We start from the raw sequence: 21,934 nt of genomic DNA, 5'->3' as shown, positions 1-21,934 counted from the left end.
CCTACTAGTAAGTAAGTATTAAATATGATTGCATTCATAAATTAATCTGTTCTGTTACTTCAGTTTACTGGTATTCATTTTCGAAATTTCGATCTCAGTTAAGTTATATAGCTAATTTCTGTAGTCTATTTAATATATTTTTTTCGAATCAGGCATATGTATTTTTCAATCGAGATCGAGTTTTCAGTTTATGTATTTATAAGGTTGTAGAGGAATCGGGAATGAAATTCAGTAATAATTTTTACAATTCTGATTTATTTTAATTCGACAACCTGTCATTATATTAACAAACAAATGACTGAGCACGCTCTCATACGCACATAGATACATACACACACAAACACACCGCGACCGGCGCTCCATTGCATATAAATTATACTTATATAGTCTTAAATTATATTTCAGTCTGTTTGCACTCTCCTCGTCCGGCGCCGGCCACGCACGCACGCGTCCTAAACGAATTATCACATATAATATATTAACACGATCTGCGAACGTTTATTATACTAGTTGATTTAATTTAAAGTAGGTCGGGGTGGGGTGGCGGAGACAAGAGGCTCCGCGGGCCGGCCTCACGCCTCCAGCATGGGGGGCATGAATGCACGCGGCGGCGATGGTGACTTCTTGGAGAGGTTGAGGGGCTGCGGCGCGTCGCCGACGTCCACCTGCAGCGCCAGCTGCGCGGGGGCGGGCGCGGGCGAGCCGCCGCGGTAGCAGGCCAGCAGGCTCTCGGCCGCAGCCTCACCGCGGCGCATGTACTGCTGGATGATGTCGGTGCGCTTCAGCTGCTCGGGCGTCATGCGCGGACCCTCCATCAGGCTCTTAGCCAGCACGGAGTGCGTCGACGAGAGCGATGCCCGCAGCGGTCGGGGCGAGTGCGCGGGGTGCGCCGGGCTGCCCGGGTGCGGGCACTGCGCGGGCTGCGGCGACGGCGTCGGCCGCATCGGCCGCGCCTCCGCCTCGCCGGTATCGCGGCGCATCGCTCGGAACTTTTTGTGGGGCTTGTAGGCCTCATCCATTAAAGAGGAGGCGTCATATAGAGGCGGCGCCTGAAGGACACGCTTTAGCACGGGCATGTCATCAGCAGCGAGTGGCCGCCTGTCTTCAGAGTGCTCTTCGAGTGACGAGCGCGGGCTGGAGCAGCTCGATCCGGGCCCGACGATGCGCTCATGTTTCTCATTACCGGACTCGATACCGGAATCTGTGGGCGAGTCTAGCTTGCGGTAGCGCGGAGGGGGGCGCACTGGTGTGACCGTGAGACCATTGTGCGCTAAGTGCGCCACGCCGAGGGCTTCCTCGTCGACGGAGCCTCGTGAGTCGAGCCGCCGTCTGCCAGCCAGTGTGGCGGCGAGCAGGGGAGTCCCGCAATCACCGAGCGCTTCACCAGATTCGCTACTGGATACTGAGCCTAACGGGCTTCGAGCAGAGTCATCCACCCCGGAATCCGCCCATGGGCAACCTTCTTCATCACCCCACATTTGTTGTCTCAGAAGTTCTTTGTGCTCTGTCCTGAATACGACCAGTTTCTCTGTATGGAGTGTGCTGAGGGTCCGTAAGTCAGGAAGAGTGTCCATTAACTCCCGTAGGAAACCGGGCTTGTCGGGTCTGTTCTGAGCGATCACTGTCTGCAGGCACGACTTCAGGCGCGAGTGCATTCGCTCGACGAGTTCAATGTTCCGTAGGCCCGGTCGATCAGGCGTGATGAGGACTATAGCGCAGAAGAGGCCGATCTCGGCGTCTGTTAGGTTCATGGAGTTCATGCGCTCAGCGAACTTGAATGTTGAGTCAACAAGGAACCGAGCGTTGGCACCGCTCTGAATAGAGTCCCGCTTCATAAGCTGGCCGTTGAGGCAGATGATGCTGTTGAGTGGAGCATCGAACATGCAGATGAGGCGCACGAAAAGTGCGTCAAAGAGTCCACTCTTGAGCAGCGTGAACTTGTCATCCTGTGTGAGCAGCTGGAAGCCGGGGATGAGGCCGGCGAAGTCGATCACGCCACGGATCACGTGGGCGAATCGCTGAGAGAATTCTTTCTCAGATTGCAACTCTGGCGCCGGGTTTAGAGGACATGCCTACGACAAACAGAAAAAGATCATTAGACATTGTTCGTAAAACTTCAAGTTTTCTTTAATTAAATTGCGTGACAAGTATTATAAAGTTTCATGATATCAAGGTGCTTACCAGAGTTGGTTGTGAATAGGTGGGACAATCGCGTGCGCGTGCTCGCATGGCGGCGACGCGATCTCTGGTGAACTCGCAGGTATCGAGGTGTGCGCGCACCACGCGCGCCAGCAGCCGCGGCGCGTCGTCCAGCTCCGCGGCCGCGGCCTGCTCGTGCGCGCGCGACGACGACGACTGCTGCATCGCGGCCAGAATTCGCGCTTTCTCGCGCTTTGGCACACGACCGAATCGCACGGCTGCAACAAAAAGAAACAAAGTTCAACACATGCTCTATAAAATTAAGTCGTTAAAATGAAACGAGTGCGTAACTAAGAACGGGATTGTTGTGCAAGGTCGCGGCTAAACATACTGTGGGGTGCAGCTGTCGCGAGGCGAGCGCCCGAGCCATGTGCACGCGCAGCTGACGCGAGGGTAGAGTTCATCGCCCGTCCCGCCGGACTATTGTCCGGTGAGGCTTTTTAAAATCTGCGGGGCCTACCGGATATGTAGCGATTCAGTGAACTAGTTTGAATGACGAGTGACAAAGCGCAAACCGCGAGGTCACGTTAAAAAGTGTTACGACTTTCTCGCGCTAGGCTGGAGGGTGGCGCGGTATGAAAGGCCGTATGCGACCGGCGGCGGCGCGCCGCTTGCAGCGTTCGTGCGCGGGCGCCGGTGAAAGTGTTTGCGCGGCTCACGATTGAAAACGAAAGCGGAGAGCGCCCTCTCGCCATTTCTCCGAACTTTCGCTGCGCGAAGTGGGCCGCACCAGATGCTAGGGCCTATTGTTCGCGATGCTCCAATCTGTTTCGCTTATCTCTTTATGCGTATCGTTTTAATATCGAGTCCCCATAGGGGCAACATAACAACATAAAAATATTTGAAGTATGTGTTTATGTGTCAGTATAGTTTCTGTATTTTCTCGATTGATGCATAGCTAAGTTAAAGTAGTTTTTACTGTTTTTAGTCGAATGAAAAACATTTTGAAACGCAATAAACATTGATTTTGCTATATATTATTACATTTGGAAAATGTAACGAAATTATAATCATTAAATTTCATGATCACGTTTACTTTTGATACATAATGTTATCGAGAAAATAATACATAAATATTTCGTAGAAGTCTAACAAATGTATGTTAGATATTCGTATCACGTTGTTATAGGAATAACTTCATATTGATATCACGTTGTTTGTATAAATATTTTGATGTTTTTGTAAACAATGCATTATTCAAAATAATCTTTAAATCTCATAAAGGCGCGTTTAAAGTTTTACGTAGCTGCTACGCGTCGTAGCACTAGTTCGTAGCACTTCTAGGCCTACACTCCTTAATTTATAATTTGGTATCAAAGATTTTATTTTTTATAAAGTTACTCATAAAACATTTATATTTTTTAAAGTGTTTTGAGTGTGTTTTATTTTAAAACTCGTAAAAAAAATACGTACGAGCATTGTGATATTTCACAACTCCATTCAGGATTCCCTTCAGGATCGGCAGGTCTTCTCCCATGTCTAAGACCATTACAGTTTCTTTCACTTAACTAATTCACAGCCGAAGCCACAGATAACTATAAGCAGGTAACTTTACGTCACTAATTAAAACAATTTAAATCACTAGATAGTGTCACATAGCACAAGTAGAGTTGGTATTCACAAGCACTGTAATCCGTTGTTGATGAGAGTTGTTGTTGGTTCGCGATCTCGTGGCCGAGTGAGCGTATGGCATAGCGGTGTTAGGGCTGACGACCGATGCGCGGGCCGGACTCCCTCGCACTGCGCGACGGCGCGCGCCGCTCCAACCTTGAACTTGAGCGGGCGGCGCGCGGAGGGGGGCGCCGTCAATAAACTCCGCGCAGGCCCCTGCCCCCGCTCCACCCCTCCCGACCCCCGCCCCGCGCTCCACTTGAACCTTGCCGATACATATTACGACGTGAGAATTTTCCAAAACTAATTTCCGGTTTCCCCGAGATTACGCTCTACGTCCGTGTTGTCTTTATGGGTAGTTGAGGTCGATGGTGCTAAACGACTTCTGGTGTTTGTTAGCACTGATTAGCTACTTTGTATTCATTATTCAAAGATAGGCTGCACATATCGTTACCTATATTGTTATAATATCATTACAAAGGGGTCAACATTTCACTTTAGTAATTTTGTTTTATAAATTAAGAAACTAAGAGCTCTATCAATGTATAAGTAGAAATGGTAAAGATTACACATTAATGGTATAATGAATTTTTTTTTCGATCTCATTCTTTCAAGTACTATAAAGTACCTATAATTCATGAAAACAATGTTTTTGTAATTGTTTGTTGTCATTGCATTCAATTCAGTTGTAGTTTGTCTTAACGCGAACGTTTAGTTCAATGACCGACCGTATTCTAATGGAGCGCTAGTGGCGCCGATGCGCGCCATCTGTTGGCGAGTAGCAGAACTAACCGTTGGGTGTGAAATGGATTGATAGCTAATCTGCGACATATTTGAATTGTTTTTATTTATGTTAGATGTAGATTTCTGATTTAAGTTATTACTATAAAAAAATACTTATAGCTTTTTTTTTAGTTCGTTTGTGCGTGCTGCCCGTGTAACTTAGTTTCTATATATTGAATTAATTTGATTTGCTTTTTTACGAAGCAATGTAATTTTAATATTTATGTAGAAATATTTTGAGGCATTATTGTTATTATCGATTACGTCAGAATATATGAGCAAGATGTTTGAATAACCTAGCTACAGAGGTTCTTATTAAAAGTCTTAGTGCAATTAGGTAAGTCTCCTATGGATCTATTGCATCCTAAGTCTATCAATTGTTGACATCACATTACTACTTGCACCTATTACGTGTTATGTGCGTATATTAGAGAAACGCGAGGGCAACGACCTGCATTACGAAAGTGAAAACATAAATTTCCCTCTCACGCTTACGAAATGCGCCTTTCTCCGCTTTCACCGGTCGGAGACGGGCCCGTGTCGCAAGCCTGTGGCGCTCGGCGAGTTTGTCGACCCGGTTAGCGTGCGCTCACCCGCGCTTGCATAACCCGACCCCCACCGCACGCACACCCCCCCTCCGCTGACCCCACTCCGCGAAATAGGATCTCAATTCTCGCAGAAGCTCGCGCCGAGCAGGCCTCTTGGCGCGCGCGCGGACTTTCCTGTACGTGCTAATGGATGCACATTGCGCGTATGCTATGCTATGTTATGCCGCCTACGTCGCGCCTCGTCACATTACTAATGTTGCATCATTTACGCACTCATTTCTAATTAACATGACCTGAATTTATTTTAGCAAAATTGAAATTGATAAATATTATTAAAACATGCAAAAAAATGATAGACCGTACAAAATCTTTACGCGTACAATTAATAATTGTTTAATAAAAGTTTTGGCATTTTTTTGCAAGTTTTTAGTATTTTTGCAAGTTTATGTCTTTTTTTGCAAGTATGACAATTTCGATAAAAATCCAACTCACTTTTTACTATCCTAAAATGGTAAATTTTACTATTTCTGGCACATTTCATGCAGAACTATGATTTTGAAGCAAAATTTTGACAATCAGCTGATTGCTGACAGCATTTTTTTCACTGAAAAATACCTTAGGCGATTTTAACGACATTTTGATCATACTCGCAAAAAATGTGTTGATGGAAATAAAAAATTGAACTCACCATCTCTGCTCATGCCCACGGCGATGCATTTTTTCAACCGGCAATATTGACAACGGTTTCTGTTGATTCTAAGGATGGAGCACTGCTGGTTTTTCGTACAGGGTCGGTACTGGATCTTCTGTTGGATGGACCGCCTGAAGAAACCCTGGGGATCACAGCGGCAGTTAGAGTCAGGCTCGAGGTCGGAGCCGTCGCTGGAGCAGCCCGAGTCCGAGGACTCGCGGCGCGCCTCCAGCATGCTCACTAGCACGGAGTGCCGCTCGCGCAGCTCGCCAGCGGTCTCGCACGACATGCCACACACCATTCACTGGCACACACAGCCACAACCACAACCACACGCTCTAGCTTCGCGTACGCGTGACCGAGTCTTGGTATGACGCAGAGTGACTGCACCGACACGGGCGACGGTCGACTGCGAACTGTGCGGGCGCTGCGGCGCGCGGCGCACAGTTAGCGAGCCGCGACCTAGTTGCCGGCCGCCGACCCACCCGAGAAAGTGAGAGTGCCCCCGGCCCCCGCGCGCCGCGCTCCTAACGGTCCACGCCGCTCTAGAATGCGCCGCTGCCGCTGCACCGGTGCGCCGGATATAGGCCGGGCGCATCCCGGCGGCGTCGCGGCGCGCGGCCGTTCACCCCGGGTCGACGACCGCTCGATTGCACAACGCCGCCCCGCTCCCCCCGCGCCGCCCTCGCCCTGGAGCTAGGGCGCGGGCCGCACGGGTCGACGACCGAATCGCGCCCGCTGACGTCACCAACACGTCACGGCCTACCTCAATGCGCGCGCGCTCCCGCTTAGGGGCTGCAATGATCCAATTAGTTCGCCACTAGTATCTCATTGTAATGATTTGCCAGCGGAGTGCTACTATTCCACTATCATAGTATTTATACCCACTACACCCTACTCTACTACGAGCGCCGGCGTTACACATCGCCAAAAAGCCAGCATCGTAAAAAAATCATTGATTAGCAAAAGGACGTGACTTCTATAATATACCTATTCCTATAGTGTTATTCGTTTAAAATTGCACACCTTGTCCTATTTGCAAATTAACTATTTTCCTCGTCGTAATGAGTCGAGTTAGAGTCACCATGCACCTAAAAGTGTTGTTTATAAAAAACCTGCACTAGGCACATTTTATTCAATGCAAATACACATGTGCCTATATTGCCGTGTTAAGCTCCGCATGTAGAGTCGGCTACTAATTAGAGTAGAGCCTCTTGAGCTCGCGTCGAAGTAATTTGCTGGAGAGGCAGGACAAAGAGTGGTACGGTGTCGAGTCGCGGGCGGAGGCTGCGCGGCCGGGGGTAGGGGCGCGGGCGGCGGGCGGTGGCCCAATTTCGCGCTGCCATCGATCCATTGTGCGCTGTGCGAGTGGCCCATAATTGGTCGCAGCGCGGGCACTGACCGACCGCGCGGTCGTTGACCTCCTTCCGTGAAAACAAAACCTTCCCGCGTGCATGGACTACTCCCGAGGCAGATATCGCGGTTTCCGTACCACGATAACATAGCGAATACATAGCCCAATGCCTCGTAACAAACGTACCATTCCAGTTATATAATTAATAAGCGAACGAACGACTATCGACGTGTCAACGACCTCTGACTAATTAACACGGTGACTTCGTTTGGAGTTCCAGAAAAATAATAAATAATACTACATATTTGTCATTTACTCCCTATTTAACTGTAAACAATGTGGGCTGGCTGTGTGATACAGCGCTCGTTCCAATTAGTGGCGATGCCTACGAGGACTGAATATGGGTAATGCGTTACGAGTTATGTTACGTTATGTAGGTATTCAGTCTTCAGGAAAAACTTGTATTTATTTGATAACCTATTTATAATGTGGTTATTAGTAAACGCGTGGCCTCGATGAAACATTGCGTTATTTTTATTGACGAATAATGAATAATATTAACTTTATTCACGAATAGGTATTTAATGGTGTTGGAGGTGCATCGACCGGGATTGCGCAGGGTTGTTTCTAAGGGTATGTATGAATGGCGCACATGACTCGCCTCGCGTGTTCTGCACGTAACCGCCCTCTCATGAGTCAGGCAGGCATATAAATAAGTAGCACATAAATAAATACATAGCTGTACCGTGCAGGGTTTCGTCAGAGCGCGCGATGTGGGTCGCCACCGAGAATTTTCGACACAGCTAGTCGCCTAGCCGAGCGATAAGCGATCGACCGACACTTTTTGGTCGTTAACGTTACATTGACACAGTTAAGCTTGGATTATCGCTAACTGGGCTTATTGTGCCTAATTTCTTAGTTTTTAATGCGGAGTTCTTCCTATTCAGTGTGTCGAAACAGTTTCCCGCTATATGGTTTGAATGTGTTTTTTTAGAAAAACCCAAGTGTATTGACAAAAGCTTAGTCATACTCGCGACTTATCATTCTTTAAGCGTACAAGTAAAACAATAATTTGTAGCGGGTCGTCATTCAGGTTGACTCATGCCCTGGGAAACAATACAGTCCGTTTTAGGCGCTAAGCTCACCAAAACTGATATTAACTGTTAATAAATAATCGTAATAGGCAGTAAGACGGGTGACATGAACGTTATACGACATGAACATATGACAATGTAACGGTGTAGGGGCAACGACTCGGAGACGCAGCGAGATAAGGACTGGCGCGCAATCACTGTTTCGTCTCCGTTTGTCATCGGTGACGGAGTCGGACGTAGGTTTGCGCTCGCACGAGTCTAACAGGATTGTAAGACCATTGTACTTGTACCATCTTTGTCAGGAAATATTCTTACTAAACATTGTGATAAGTTAATTTCAAACTAAGATGTTATTTTGATATTAAATATATCGCAAGCAGTATTTTTTTTGCCAAATCGCTACTTATAGCCGTACAAAGAATTGATTGATTTATTTATGGGTTATATGTTTTATTTGTTTACAGGTAAAGTGTCATTCTATGGAACTTGCTAACTATGTAAACAAACCGCCATCTTGAAACTGTCAAAAATGATGAATATACTAGGGACTTTTGTTTACATAGTTAGCAAGTTCCATAGAATGACACTTTAGGTTACAAAGATAGCTAAACGCTGCATTTTTCCTCATCGGTCGTATAACTTGCAAAACCTACGAACAAAGTCAACAAACATCTTCGGCAATAACTAAAATGTAGACTTATAGATCAGTAACCTCATAAAAGCGGCATTTACTAGGAAGTCAGGCTTTACCGGCCCGCTAGGTGCAGATGGGCAGATAGCGCGCTGACTCACGCCTGTGATTCACTTCCCGCTCACCTCACACGCTTATTTATAGCGCGGTCGCGTAACTCATATCACACATTACTTCATAATACACCTATTTATATATAAAATACATAATCAAAGCGATGACTTGTTTTTTTTTTGTTGATTGGAAGTTTTGTACCATCGAAATAGATTGACGTAGGTATGCTGAGTGGTAGGTATCCGTTTTTTTGTAAATTTTTATAATTATAAGTGGTTTATGTACTTCAGTTCAAGAAGTGTGCAGGTTTTAAACGCCCAACAATCCGCAAACAACATCCCTGGAGTTGCAGGCGTCCATGTGCTACGCCGTAGCTGCTACGGTACCCATGCTTGTTTACTATTATGCAGTTGTAAACATTCTATTATTGTACCCTATAAATATGTACGTTTGCCGGCAAAATAACAATTGCTATCTACTCGTTCCGTGTTTACCATATAACCTGACTACGATACAGAAATAGGCCATACATTTTACCCAAACGACCGAGAAAAGCACTAAAATCTTTATTACGAAGAGTCAAGTTCGGCCGGCGCGGCAAGCCGGAAATCACGGACGCAACTTGCAGTGTGATGCTCCCAATAAATATGACCGCTCGGGGATCAACGAACTTTTGAGCTGACAGTTCAAAAATAATGTGGGTTACGTTCACGTAGCGTACGTTGGCCGTAGAAGTTGTTTACGGGTCTCGCGCGAGGTAAGCGCTAGGTCGACGCCCGCCGCACGGAATGGTGTCGAAAAATGAGCGACCCACAATACGACACGAGGAAATTATGTCGGCCGAAGAACAAAGGCGAGCTCGGCGGAACTGTAAAAGGTGAGCCGGGCTTTTACTTTACAACTATGCATTTATTTATTTACAGTTTACCTTTGCCTGCCTTAAGAAATTATTTTATGGCCGCTGATTGACTGGTGAAGAATGTCTTCAGGCTTTTGCCACATTCGGAGTAAAAACTCCGCCATTTATCTTTTATGCAGATAGTAGATAGTTAGGGTATAGTAGTCAAAAGTCAATATACAATACTTTAATATGGCTAAGCAACAACACGAATATTTTCTTGAAATAGTCCAAAGTTTATTTAATTATCTTCCATACAAGACAGACAAAAAAATATATTTGAATTTACTCATTATCTATTATGCTGTTTTACAAAAGTAATTGTACTTGCAATAACTAATAAAATTGTTAATATTATTAGTTAATATCAGCTTAATTATAGAGTTGAACCATTGATACTAAGTACCTATTAGTGATAGTTATCTGTGTATTAAGTTATTGGAGTCAAGGGCTTATCAAGCTACTACCAGACCTACGCAATCAGTTAATTGGATACAGAGTGTAAAACTTTGCTCGCCGCAGAAGACAAATAGTCTTATATACAAATAAACAGTTAACTTTACTGTTTCTATGTGCTATGTATAGGTATCTATAACAAAACAAACCTAGCCTTTCAAACCACTAATGGCCATTTTACTATCGAATCGCGTATATTATTAATGTACAAAATCAAAGGTTCATTGACATCAGTCTGCGTAGGCAGATTCGAACAAATGAAAAACGCCAGGCCGTCCCGTCACCGTACGTTGGCGCCATTCAATGAACGTTTGCAATCGTAGTCGCGTAGCACCGTAGCAGCACCGGCGCTCCAATCTACACGCAGCGCCATCGCGCGGCGAGTAGCTGAACTAATGTCGTGAGTTGTTTATTCACGCCGCTAGTTGGCGCTTCGCTCGAGTTATGTAGTGTTAGGTAACGTTGGATTATCTTTTTATGTTGATGTTTTTTCTTGTAGAATGCGAAATATATATGTAGTTAGCAATTGTATTTATTTTAACAATTGTATATATGGCTGTCATATGTCGTTGTTACGTGAAATAAAGTGGGTTTACTACTACTGACAAGCTTTAATCCGTATTAATAAAGGAAAAGTTTGCTTATAAGAAATTATCCAATTACTTTTTAAACAAGTTTTATCACTTTTGAACTCGCATTTAAGAGTTTAACGACATAATAAAGCGATCAAAGTGGCGAGTTAGGGTGGCCCAGCGGCAGACCCGCTTTCATCCGTGAAAGCCGTCTGGTGCATTGTGCACGATGGCCAGACGGCGAAGGACACACATTGTCCGGGAGCCGTGCCCGAGCGCACTGAACAAACCAGTTTCTGTACACTTGCACTTCTATCGCCGTCTGCTCCTCGCTTTCACGCTTATAACGACCTTTGCCGGGGTCGAGGGTCGGTTACCGACTGTGAGATTGTTGCATTATAAATTAAATACAAATGCACGGATGTTATTAATAAAAGGAAGCTTGCATATTTGCATTCTATCATAGCCATTAAAGGAAACGGTGTTAAACTCGTTCGCACTAGGAAGTAATTAGAGTGACTGCATTGCTCTTGAACGCTCACTGAACACGTACCAATTTACTGCTTTCGCTAACCTTTTACGCTTGGACGTGAGATCGACAGGTTTCCACAATTGGTGTTGTGAGCATAGCTATTTGTAGCTTTTGGTTTTCTGTATATTGACATTACAATGCGCGTCGGAGAGGCTACCGCACGGCCGACCTTGTGTTCTCTTTTACTTTTTGTTGACGACGGCGTCCGTGCTTGTATCCACCTATTTTTGGATTGTTTTGTTTCTCACGTCTTGCCTGCCTACTTTCAATTTAACTTTGCCCGGAAGACGAAACTTAAAATTAATAAGGACAAAAAGCCGTCCATAACTCTTAAGTGCAAGGATGCGGGTAGTGCGGGTGATATGGTCGGGACGTGACACGAGTGTCTACTAACCTAATATCAAAATTTCTATTCCCATTTTACGTGCAACGAAATTACATGATGCACTTACCCTCTAACTTCTTCATTTTAAAACGAAACAATGTCGTCATCACATCAAATAGGTACAAACTGGGTCAAAAGTATATTTACGGTTGGGGTGGCTCTATTCAAAGACGTTTAACCTTTTCGCGCTGACCTCGTCTTGTGCCCGTTGCACAAAGTCTAAAGAATTATAACATTATAAAAGAGCTCGTTCCCGTGTGATTGTTCCGGGACAGGTATCGAGTAAAATAAAAAGCGATCGAATGAAGAGGGGCCCGGTTGACCGGCGGCAGGTACCTGGCGACCCAAAACCGCTTTCGATCTAACAAGTTCACACGACGTTTTTATAGCTATTCAATACTAGGCATGTAAATCGGATTTATGCTGTGTAAATAAATAAGGTTATCTGGTCGCTTTGTTCGCAGAGATTGTCTTCCGTGTGGTGCGGCCTTGCGGAGTTCTGGCAGGATGGAGTGCAACAGTCACCTGTTTGAAAACTTCCTGCTCCGAGAACTACCCCAACTACTACTTGTAGACACCTTTAGGTTTAATTAACCTGTCATTACGTAGGTAGTGTGGTTGTGGCGTGTATTATTATAAATTTTTGTCGAGCTAGTGAGCATGTTGGATTTCGACGACCTCTTAAATAAACAATTATATTTAAAAATATCAATGTATAAGACATATGAACATTTTCAATAAATGTGTTACGATGTCATGCGAGTATGACGTTAGTACGGTAGGTTACTGTCCCCGTGCTTTTGTTTTTATGTGTCATCACACAACACAACATCATTGAAAGTGTCCATATAAATATAAGAACTCATATAAGTGATATTTACCTTGCAGCCCTCGCAGGAATGCACGCCGTAATGGAATCCACTAGCTTTATCACCGCAGACGCGGCACAGCACCGTGGTACCGTCGAACTCTGTAACAAACACAACAATTACATCAGCTGTAAATTTGCCTTACGTGCTTCGGTGTTGTAGATGGTGTTAGGGGCTAGTGCCAAGCCAAACATCCTGGCTCGTAACGTTTGTATAATAAACACTGGCCGCACGTGAGCACCGATAACTCGGTGGCCTTGCAGCGCTACATTCACAACTGTTAATAGCGAAAATTGCAACGCTTTTGTATCGAATCGACTGACATTTTAATACAAAAAAGGGTAAGTTAACAAGAGGCGCTATATTAGATGACGGAAATTTTCACAATTTTTCAAGGTATCTCACTTCTATTTAATCTGATGAGATAGTTGGTTACTTATTTTATAGGTACTTTTATAGGAAAACAAGCGATTTTGCCGATGGAGAATTCAGGAAAGTGAGTTGATCTACCTATTTGATTAGAAAACATTATTATGACGAGCGCTGAGTTGCGGCCGCTCGAGTCTCGTGACTAGGTACTAACTGCACGCACAATGCAATTCTCATTATCTTCTTTATGAAAACTATTTTAATTTAATGGCCGTTAAGATTATTTTAGTCATTACGTAAATTCCAGACTCGCATACTTTTACTATACTTCTTACATATCTTCAAATCTGTCTCACTAATGAAATGAGAAATGAGTGACGCAACCGCATAGAGTTGCGTGCGTCAAGGTGACGCTCAATAGTTATTTTGGTTATATTAGAAAGCGCAGACCCACCAGTGACTTGCGTGGAGTCAACGACCTCACCGCAACTAACACACAATGTGACATAGAGACTGATCCACCCTCTTGGATATGTCTTCATATCCTTGTTAGAGATATCTAATAAGAGCAATATTGTTTTAGTCATAATTGAAAAGATGATTAGTAGCTGGAGTCGTTAGTTTCAACATTAGACCGGCAGTTAATAATGAGTGAAACGATTTGGTTAGTAGGTCAGTGATAGACAAAAAGTCCTGAGGCGGTCGGGTTGCATCGGAGCGCGGGCGGCGCGGGAACAGGTTTGCTGCGCCCTCGACTGCTCTCACTTTCCTCTCCCAGCAGTTTGTTTATTTGTTAAGGGAGCGCGGCGAGCCTTTTGGAAGAAACTTTCTATTTCTGGCGCGCACTACTCGCCGCAGGTCGACGCACCGTCGCTTTCTATGGAGTTACTTTCTTTTTTCTACAGACTGTTTGATTACCCTCGGAGTTATAATTTCGGTCTCATCTCGAGCGGCGCTTTCAATGGTGCGTACTCGCGATGCAGTGGGGATCACAATGGGGCAGGGAAAGTGCTCGGCGCCGCGAGACGTAACTGGTGCAGTTGCAACAGACGTAGGTGGCGTGCAGCCATTTCTCCTCGAGTGATGCAACTCGCGCGTTTTTCTAAGCCGCGCGTGTGAGAGCTCGCTGGTTGGTTACGTCAATTAGAGTCGAGGAAAGCGCGAGAAAGTCGCCGCCACGTAACGCGAGCACCGACCGTGCATAACATTGACGTTGCTGTTTCGACCGCGTTCCGAATCGGTGTCATGGCGATGCTTGTTTGTAAATACATTTTGTATGTAACTGTGCAAAAAGCACGCTTCTATTCCTATACCGCTATAGCACACGTTCGTGTACTATCCGGAAATGTTATCCAAGGTTACGGTAGCACATATTGCTGACAGATCAAATTTAGTTTAGTATCAGAATTATAATGTCAGCAACAACGCCACCTACTTTGTGATTGTATGCTAAGATGCCGTCACTAACACCAAAGAGAATAGATAGTATAGAGGGGTCCTGTCATAGTAAATTTTGTAGTCACAGTAAATTTACTGCCATCTATCGACACACGACTAAAACTCAAAATGAAAACGTATAAAATTAACAAAAAATGTACATATACGGATAATTTATTTTATTATTTTTATATCATTATGACCCATGTTCATTCACTGATAACTATGTGTTAAAATTGTTAAATATGAAACGGTGTCGTCACGCCATCTAGCCGAGCATAGGCCAAAGGTGTGTGCGCCATCTATCCGAGAATGACTTTTTCTTGATTTCCGAGGCACGTTTTTTCCTTAGACTTTATTAATCTTATACGAAGTAACAATGTCTTTGCTAACACTCTGCCATAATGTTTATAATATATGGTTGCATGTTCAACGAGTGGATTACTGGGTAGTAAGACTTGACAGCATCGCCTCGGCAGAAAAGTAAAAGTGATAGCGAGAAAGCAGCTGACGCCTCGTGCCTTCCAGCGTGTGTATGTTATGATTACTTTATTAAATGTTGAGAAAAGAAACGGTGTAAGTTCAGTTTTAGAATTTGACTCGATGTGTGCAACGGTTAACTCTTTTGTTGATTACAGAAATTTCATGGGAGAGAAAACAGAATAAAGGCAATCGATAAGATCATTAGGAATCGAATAGAAATGTATAAGGACTCCCTGTGGGCATGCTTCAGACCCCCTCAATTTGCAGGGGAACCGATCGATACTGTTCGACGAGTGTATGTTTAGCACAATGCCGTTTTAATTGTTTTTGGGGCCCTTCCGCGCGGAAGTGGTGCCAGTCGCGTTAATCCATCAATAATTCGTTCTGCGAACGGTCCGTCGTTCTGCTAAAACTTTCCTCTGTACCCTTTCATACTAATGATTCGTATGCAATCATTAATCTTATGAAAGTCGTTTGCAGCTAATCTAGCATAAAATTGTGATTTCTGTTGTGGGCTTTTCAATGTTGATATTATTTTTATTCTTTTTGATTGTAACCGTCGTCAGCTCCAACTCCAACGAACATTTTGTTAGGTTGAGCATAGATAGCCACTATTACCTAAATTATAGATTTTTAATATACCTTTGTCAACATGGTATTTGTCAATTTATAAAAAGGTTAACAGATCTACGGGTATGGTAATCAATAATCTTGATATTTTGCATAGGTACCTACCTAATGGCTCCTCTTCACGTTGGGCCAACGCCAACGCCAACGAGGGACGCATTTATGCGTTAGAGGGAGCAAGTGATATTGCTATCTCATTCTACCGCATGGCTGCGTCCCTCGTTGGCGTTGGCCCAACGTGAAGAGGAGCCATAAGTAGGGTTGCATTATATAGCTGTAAGTAAAGGAAATTTGATTAAGTTCATATCTACCTATATCTTTTTGGTGTACAGAAAATTAAGATATTTATGTACGATAGATAGGTACGTATAATATGTAAGAACTTGCGAGAAAAGTGTTAGTATAAAATGTAGTACACATTTTATTTTCCTGCCAAAATCAGTGCCAATTGTGTTAAATTTTTCTTGTAGGTAGGTGGGTAACCGCTAAAATCCTAGTTGGTATTACCTACCTACGTAAATACCTAGCGGGTTCCTATTTACGTTTTATTGAAACCAATTCTTACCTTCATTTTATGAAATATAATACATATATAATTATACATATATGTTATTGAGGTAGGTACCTTCTAGCTATTTCAGAAATAAATATTAATATACATAGTTCGATGCAAAAAATTTAAAACAATTAATTGGAACCAGAAATATATGATATAATGCAAAAGCTATTAATTTTTTTTTGGTATCCAATCTTATAAAGATAGGGGTCCTATTAATATTAGAATTAGGGCAGGTAGGTACCCTACTTTTACATAACATGACATAACGTTGCAGTAAAATAATCAGCAACAGGAAAGAGTGTTTCATCATTGCAGATGTAAACGAACAGTGCGTACTGATTGTTTAGAGGTCAAATCCTACCTATATGCAGTTCGGGCTCCCGTTCCCGGTGCGCCGGATTGATCATCCCGCCGTCCGCAGGCAGCGCTTCGTAGCGCCCGTAACTACTGTCCGGAGACATCACTAAAGTCATTTAATTGTCCTCACTACACTACACGCTTCAGCACATCAGAGCCCCTAGGCCCTGCACATTCGTCCTGCCCGCACTCGTCACAGGACGGCACCGCATGAGTCGGTCGGGAGCGAGGGATGAAGGTCGCTTTACACTGCACGCGCCGCGTGCGCCTTGCTCGAGCTCGATCGACGAACTGAACGAAGCCCGCGCGCGCTCCTGCTCGAAACCACGCGAGCTTCCCCTTAAGAGTGAAAGTCTGCAAAAAGATCGGCTCCCCGTGCGATACAATCGGTTCGACAGCGGAGCGCACGCCTCAAGCGATTCTCGCCCCTATCGACTTGTAGCTCTGTTGGCCTATGTGCTTAGGAGCGAGGCTCGGCGCGCTTCGAACTCCGAGGTCATTGCCGCGCCGCCGATGGACCAATCGTGAGCGCGCATGGAAGTGCGCGGCGAGCGATTGGAGGGCTGAGAGCCCCTCGCCCCTCGCCTCGGCTCGCGCTCGAGTTCGAAGACCCGAACCTTGCGGCGCGCCGCGGCCAAGGTCGCGCGCGAGCGGCACCGCGGCTACGAGCGCAAGCGTTGGAGTGGGACACCGCCGTGGCCGCTCCGGTTGCGTCACACTACCAAAATATTTTTGGTGATGGAACGCGAGTGAACTTGAACACGAAATCGAGCTCATGGATGGTAAGCGCTGGCTGTAGGTCGCCGCGTGGCGGAATGACTCGCTGCAGCACGCCGTGCTTACGCCCCTGACAGTATCAACTGTTCCTACCACTTTTCCCCGTGACAAAACTCCTTTCCAACTATCGCATTATTAGGGACGTGACGAATGATTGACTTTATTTTAGCAAACGCCTACGTTAATAGTAACATTAGTAACATGTGAACATTAAGTAGTAAATATTGATAAAAAGCTATAGTTATCGCACGCATAACGCATGTTATTCTTATTATCGATAAACAAGTTTCCATCAACAACACGCAAGTGTACGTAACTTGTTATGTATAATTCGGTCGTTGCGAACTTGCGCTCTAACGTCGGGGGGGAGAGGTGTTTTTGGCGCGGTGGCGGGCGAGATACCTATGGCGGAGTGGGCGGGAGGTGAACGACCTGGAAATTTTGGCGCAGGCCGGTCAAGGCCGCGGCGCAGGCGCGGACGACGCGTGACTTGCTCCTGCCACACTGAACCACTGCGATGTCCTAGTCCATTTCCGCGCCATTTTCCTCATTCCATTACGATTTGTAATTATTAATTTTCTTACAGTATCTGTTATGCCATACTACATATTTAGCACTCTTTATAGTCCTCTTATATACAATGTATCAAGTAAAAATGTACTACACAACACAGTGAATTCAATCACTATATGCATAATTATCTACTTATTTTACGGTCAAAACACCAAACAACACAAATTACCATGGTAAATTTTTTACATAACTTAACTGTATGTAGGTATCGCGTTATTTGCGTTGATAGTGTTGATACCATGACCAACACACTGATCATTCCTACTACATTTATCCAGACTCAAATTCACGAAGCATCACCGATCTCAACTCCCTTTCCCTTTAATTAAAAACCATAATTGAAAAGAACACTAGGTACCTATTTATAATAGTTATGTTCTAATTCCAACTGTCGTAATTATGGTTATAACCTCGACTGTAACCACATAACTATAACTCCATACCTTACACATAGGTTTTGCAATAGGTAGACATCAACGAAAACGGAGCATTTGCATCGAACTTTTGTGGCCCAGTAGTGTTGCCAAAAATATGTTCAATGAACGTTCATATTAACAAAGGTACAAGTTGGTAGGTATACTAAAACATTATATTTGCAAACTCTCCAGCCAGATGCCAAGAAAGTTTTTAAAAATAGTAATTTCGGTAAAAATAAACAGTGTAAACGCACGTTTTGCGTATTTTAAAGGGTTACCATCTGACAGAAAGGTGCGTTCATTTTTTTCAAGTTTTTGCTTCAATTATTTCGCCTCAATACTTTCCCTTTTACACAAAGGAAACATTTTTAATGGCTTCGCAAATATCCTTCCACGTGCATCCAAACAAAACCTTACATTTTAGTAAAAAATATCCTTTATATACCTCATCTCATAAGCTTGCATCAGTTCCCTACTTACTATTTAGGTAGGACATTATGATCATTGTAACATTAAAAATTAACGCCCTTAAAAGCTGGATGAATAATTAAGTAGGTATTATGAATCCCAGCAATACCTAGGTAACATAGTGAAGGATTTTTTTGCGACCCACTAATCCATTCAATCAAAAGCTGCAAGTGTAATTGGTATTGTTAATGTACTTATGTACATAAGTAAGCAATCATTGTCAGATTTAAATTGGGTACTTTAAACAATACAAAACATTAGCGTCATGTGTGCATATCGAATTAAAATACGAGAAAGTGAGTGAAAACCCATTTTTTACTTCCTTCCGGTGCCCCTACTTTTTGAAGCCGGGGTGAGAATATCAAATTTCGAGTTCGGTTTCCCTTACGATGGGAGCAAGAAACCGCCAAGCTAAATCGTGTTCTATCATATTTAATAATAGAGTTCAAAGTGTATTTACAAACATGAGGTCCACGTTTGGTGTCGGCAGTCGGTAGCCACATGTGTAGTTTCGTATTGTGCATTGTGACCACTGGCGGGATCGAAGCACTCATCATCTCGATTGATCGCTGCCATTTTTTATGAGGTGCCCTAACGCCATATTGTTAGCAATTTATGGCTTCCCTTTTTGCAGTTCCGGCCGGATAATGGTTTTTTGACATACGTTGTTTTTTAAGTTCCTAGTAAACATATTAAGTGCTTAACGTGTGGCCTGTGTTAAGAATATCTGTGAGCAAAAATTCAACTTTTCTCCTTCCTTTTAAGCTGACGGCCCGATTCGAACTATAGGTACACCACTGTGTACCTATAGTTTTCGCCTTACAGTCGACTGGTAACTTGTCATCTGTTTACGATACATATTTATACTTTTTGGCAATAACATTTTAAAAAGCACGAATAAGACTCGAAAAATCCAGTTCATATTTATTGGCAAGTCGCCAATTCCGTTAAAACTTGTTGATAAGTAGTATAAATACCCATACTAATGATGAGGGTGCCCTACGCCGTGAAGGACACTCGGACAATGGGCAGCCCGTGCGCAAACGGGACCCAACACTTATTTTTACTACGGCATTATTCCCAGTCATAAATTAGTTTAACAACTCCTTTCAAAGAATGCCAAGGATCCCTTTTACGGCTGACAACCGCAAAGCCCATATTGAAAGTAAATGATGTATTAAATGCATAATATGAGTTGGTGACCTACTAAACAGATATTAAATAACTCCCTTAGGAACTTGATCTTGTGTTGACAGTTCAGTTTTATAAAGTAGGCGCAAATTGTGTACTGTTTCGTAATAGAGTTGCCAATGTCCGCTCCAAATAAACAAATGATCATAACTAAGGCGTAATTACTTGTAATCGGAGGCGTGTCGGCTGCGAATTCATTTGAAAACATATCGCAAAGTTCTTAGAAGTCACGAGGAGCCTCGTTGGCACTTTGGCAGGGACGAGCGTGGGCTCGGTCAAGGCCTCGTCTGAATCAGAACGATCTGCGAACAACATCACCGACGTAGGTACCTACCTACCACTGTAGTGTCGTCCCGTTCTCTTATATAAATTGATTTGAAAGGGACGACACTACAGTGTTGCCACTTTTTAATTTCTACTCTTTTTTGCCAGGCTGTACCTACAAGTTTGGAGACGGTTAAGATTAATTTGCAACGGATATCCAGTTTTTGACACCGCGTTTGCAATCGATAATCATCAGTTTAAACGAGTTCAGCAAGGGAGTTCTAAATTAAATAAGTATGTATTTTATATTTACGGAATAACTGACAAGAGTGAAAAATAAAATAACCCAAAGCTTGTTATTGTTGTTATTTTGACGAGCGGCAGAGTTACGAGCTTACGAGCTGCAAAGATAACTTCTCTTGGTAACACTAACATCAGACATTTGTTCATCGCAAAAGAAACAGATGACACCGTTATGAAAGATGCAATATTATGCATTATATAAGTCATCAAACGAGTAGGCAACCTAACGTTACGTCAAGTAGGTAATTACTTTATAATGAATTTTACTGAAGATCGCTGTCATTTTTGTTATCGAGTGATATTTTTGTCATGTAGGTACCTAGGTACCTTCAATATAAGTCCTTAGTTTTTGTAGTTTCCGTGACTTCTTAATATGGAATAAGTGACGAAGAGTACCGAGCGCTGTCGAGTTTTCCCGAAGCGAGCGAGGTCAGCGCGAGTCAATTACCCCGCGACTGCGCCCGCGCCGCGACAACACCCGCCGCCGCCACGTCGCTCCAACCGAAGCGCTTACAGGAGCCTTCGAATTCAGGTTTGACTCGGTCTTTTGACTGAATTTGATTTGCAAAAAATGGCACTTGACAAAAACGAGTCTGCATGGATTATGGATGGACCTTCTTGCCGAATTCTGGCTTGGGAATTTGCTTGGCGTCTAAATTGTTTTTTTTAGAAATTGATCTCTCATTGTTTTTGTGGTATTCAATTGGCTAACGACGGCATGTGACAAAGACTGTCACGGCTGACATAGGTATTTATAAAAGTAAAAAAAAATGTCGCAGTTATACTCCTTACTGCTGCTCACAGCAGCTGCACCCTGATATCCCTGATTACCTACCTAATGAGAGAGATCTGATGTCAAGCGATACTCTTTGATTTGTATTTCCATTGCCACAAACATATTTTCCAGTGTGTATGTCACTTGTTGCTGTTAAAATAGACTAGGAGTCGTGTTGTTACAGCAGTGGATTAGCAACACACAGACACAGGCCGTGTGATCCGGACGCGCCAATCGCCGCCGACCTCCGATTTGGCAACCCGGGCCAAGGCCAAGGTCGGTACGTGTACCTCAATTAATAGCGCTAGCACGGGGCCCCGGTAGCAGTCGTTCAGTGCCTAAAAATTAGGCAGCCATTTTAGTCTAGTCGTCTAGTCAAATCTCTCTCGAACGTAGCTCTTAAAAATTGGATGATCTATGTTAGTTATCTAAGTATTCAATCTTAGTCAAATCGATAGCGGTTCCAAAAATGTCCGAAAACTAGCAATTCATCCTCATAGAATGGTACTAAGGTAGGTACCTACTTAGGAACTTCGATCGGCGCCTCAATTTTAGACAAGATAAATTTTGGTTTGTATCTGATACAATTTACCATTAG

At 43.9% G+C, this 21,934-nt stretch overlaps 1 protein-coding gene across 4 annotated transcripts in view; it reads right to left on the bottom strand.

Annotated features, from left to right (window-relative positions):
* Positions 1 to 235: 235 nt before the first annotated feature.
* LOC134793130 (ecdysone-inducible protein E75) overlaps positions 236 to 21,934 on the bottom strand; it is a 136,211-nt gene continuing 114,512 nt past the window's right edge. For 2 of the 4 annotated variants that reach the window (XM_063764689.1, XM_063764691.1), the window contains exons 2-5: positions 12,750 to 12,838; positions 5,830 to 5,974; positions 2,182 to 2,417; positions 236 to 2,072 (exon numbers count right to left, since the gene is read on the bottom strand). In XM_063764689.1, the coding sequence (XP_063620759.1) occupies positions 573 to 2,072; positions 2,182 to 2,417; positions 5,830 to 5,974; positions 12,750 to 12,838 (1,970 nt within the window). In that variant the 3' untranslated portion in view covers positions 236 to 572. Of the gene's footprint in view, positions 2,073 to 2,181; positions 2,418 to 3,612; positions 4,014 to 5,829; positions 5,975 to 12,749; positions 12,839 to 16,573; positions 16,862 to 21,934 lie in introns of those variants that run through there. The other 2 variants (XM_063764690.1, XM_063764692.1) reach the window with 2 other exon arrangements.

The sequence above is a fragment of the Cydia splendana genome, chromosome 8 (genome assembly GCF_910591565.1).
Source record: "Cydia splendana chromosome 8, ilCydSple1.2, whole genome shotgun sequence".
Lineage (NCBI taxonomy): Eukaryota > Metazoa > Arthropoda > Insecta > Lepidoptera > Tortricidae > Cydia > Cydia splendana.
Note: the sequence above shows the minus strand (reverse complement) of the source record. Positions and strands in the feature narration are given on the sequence as shown.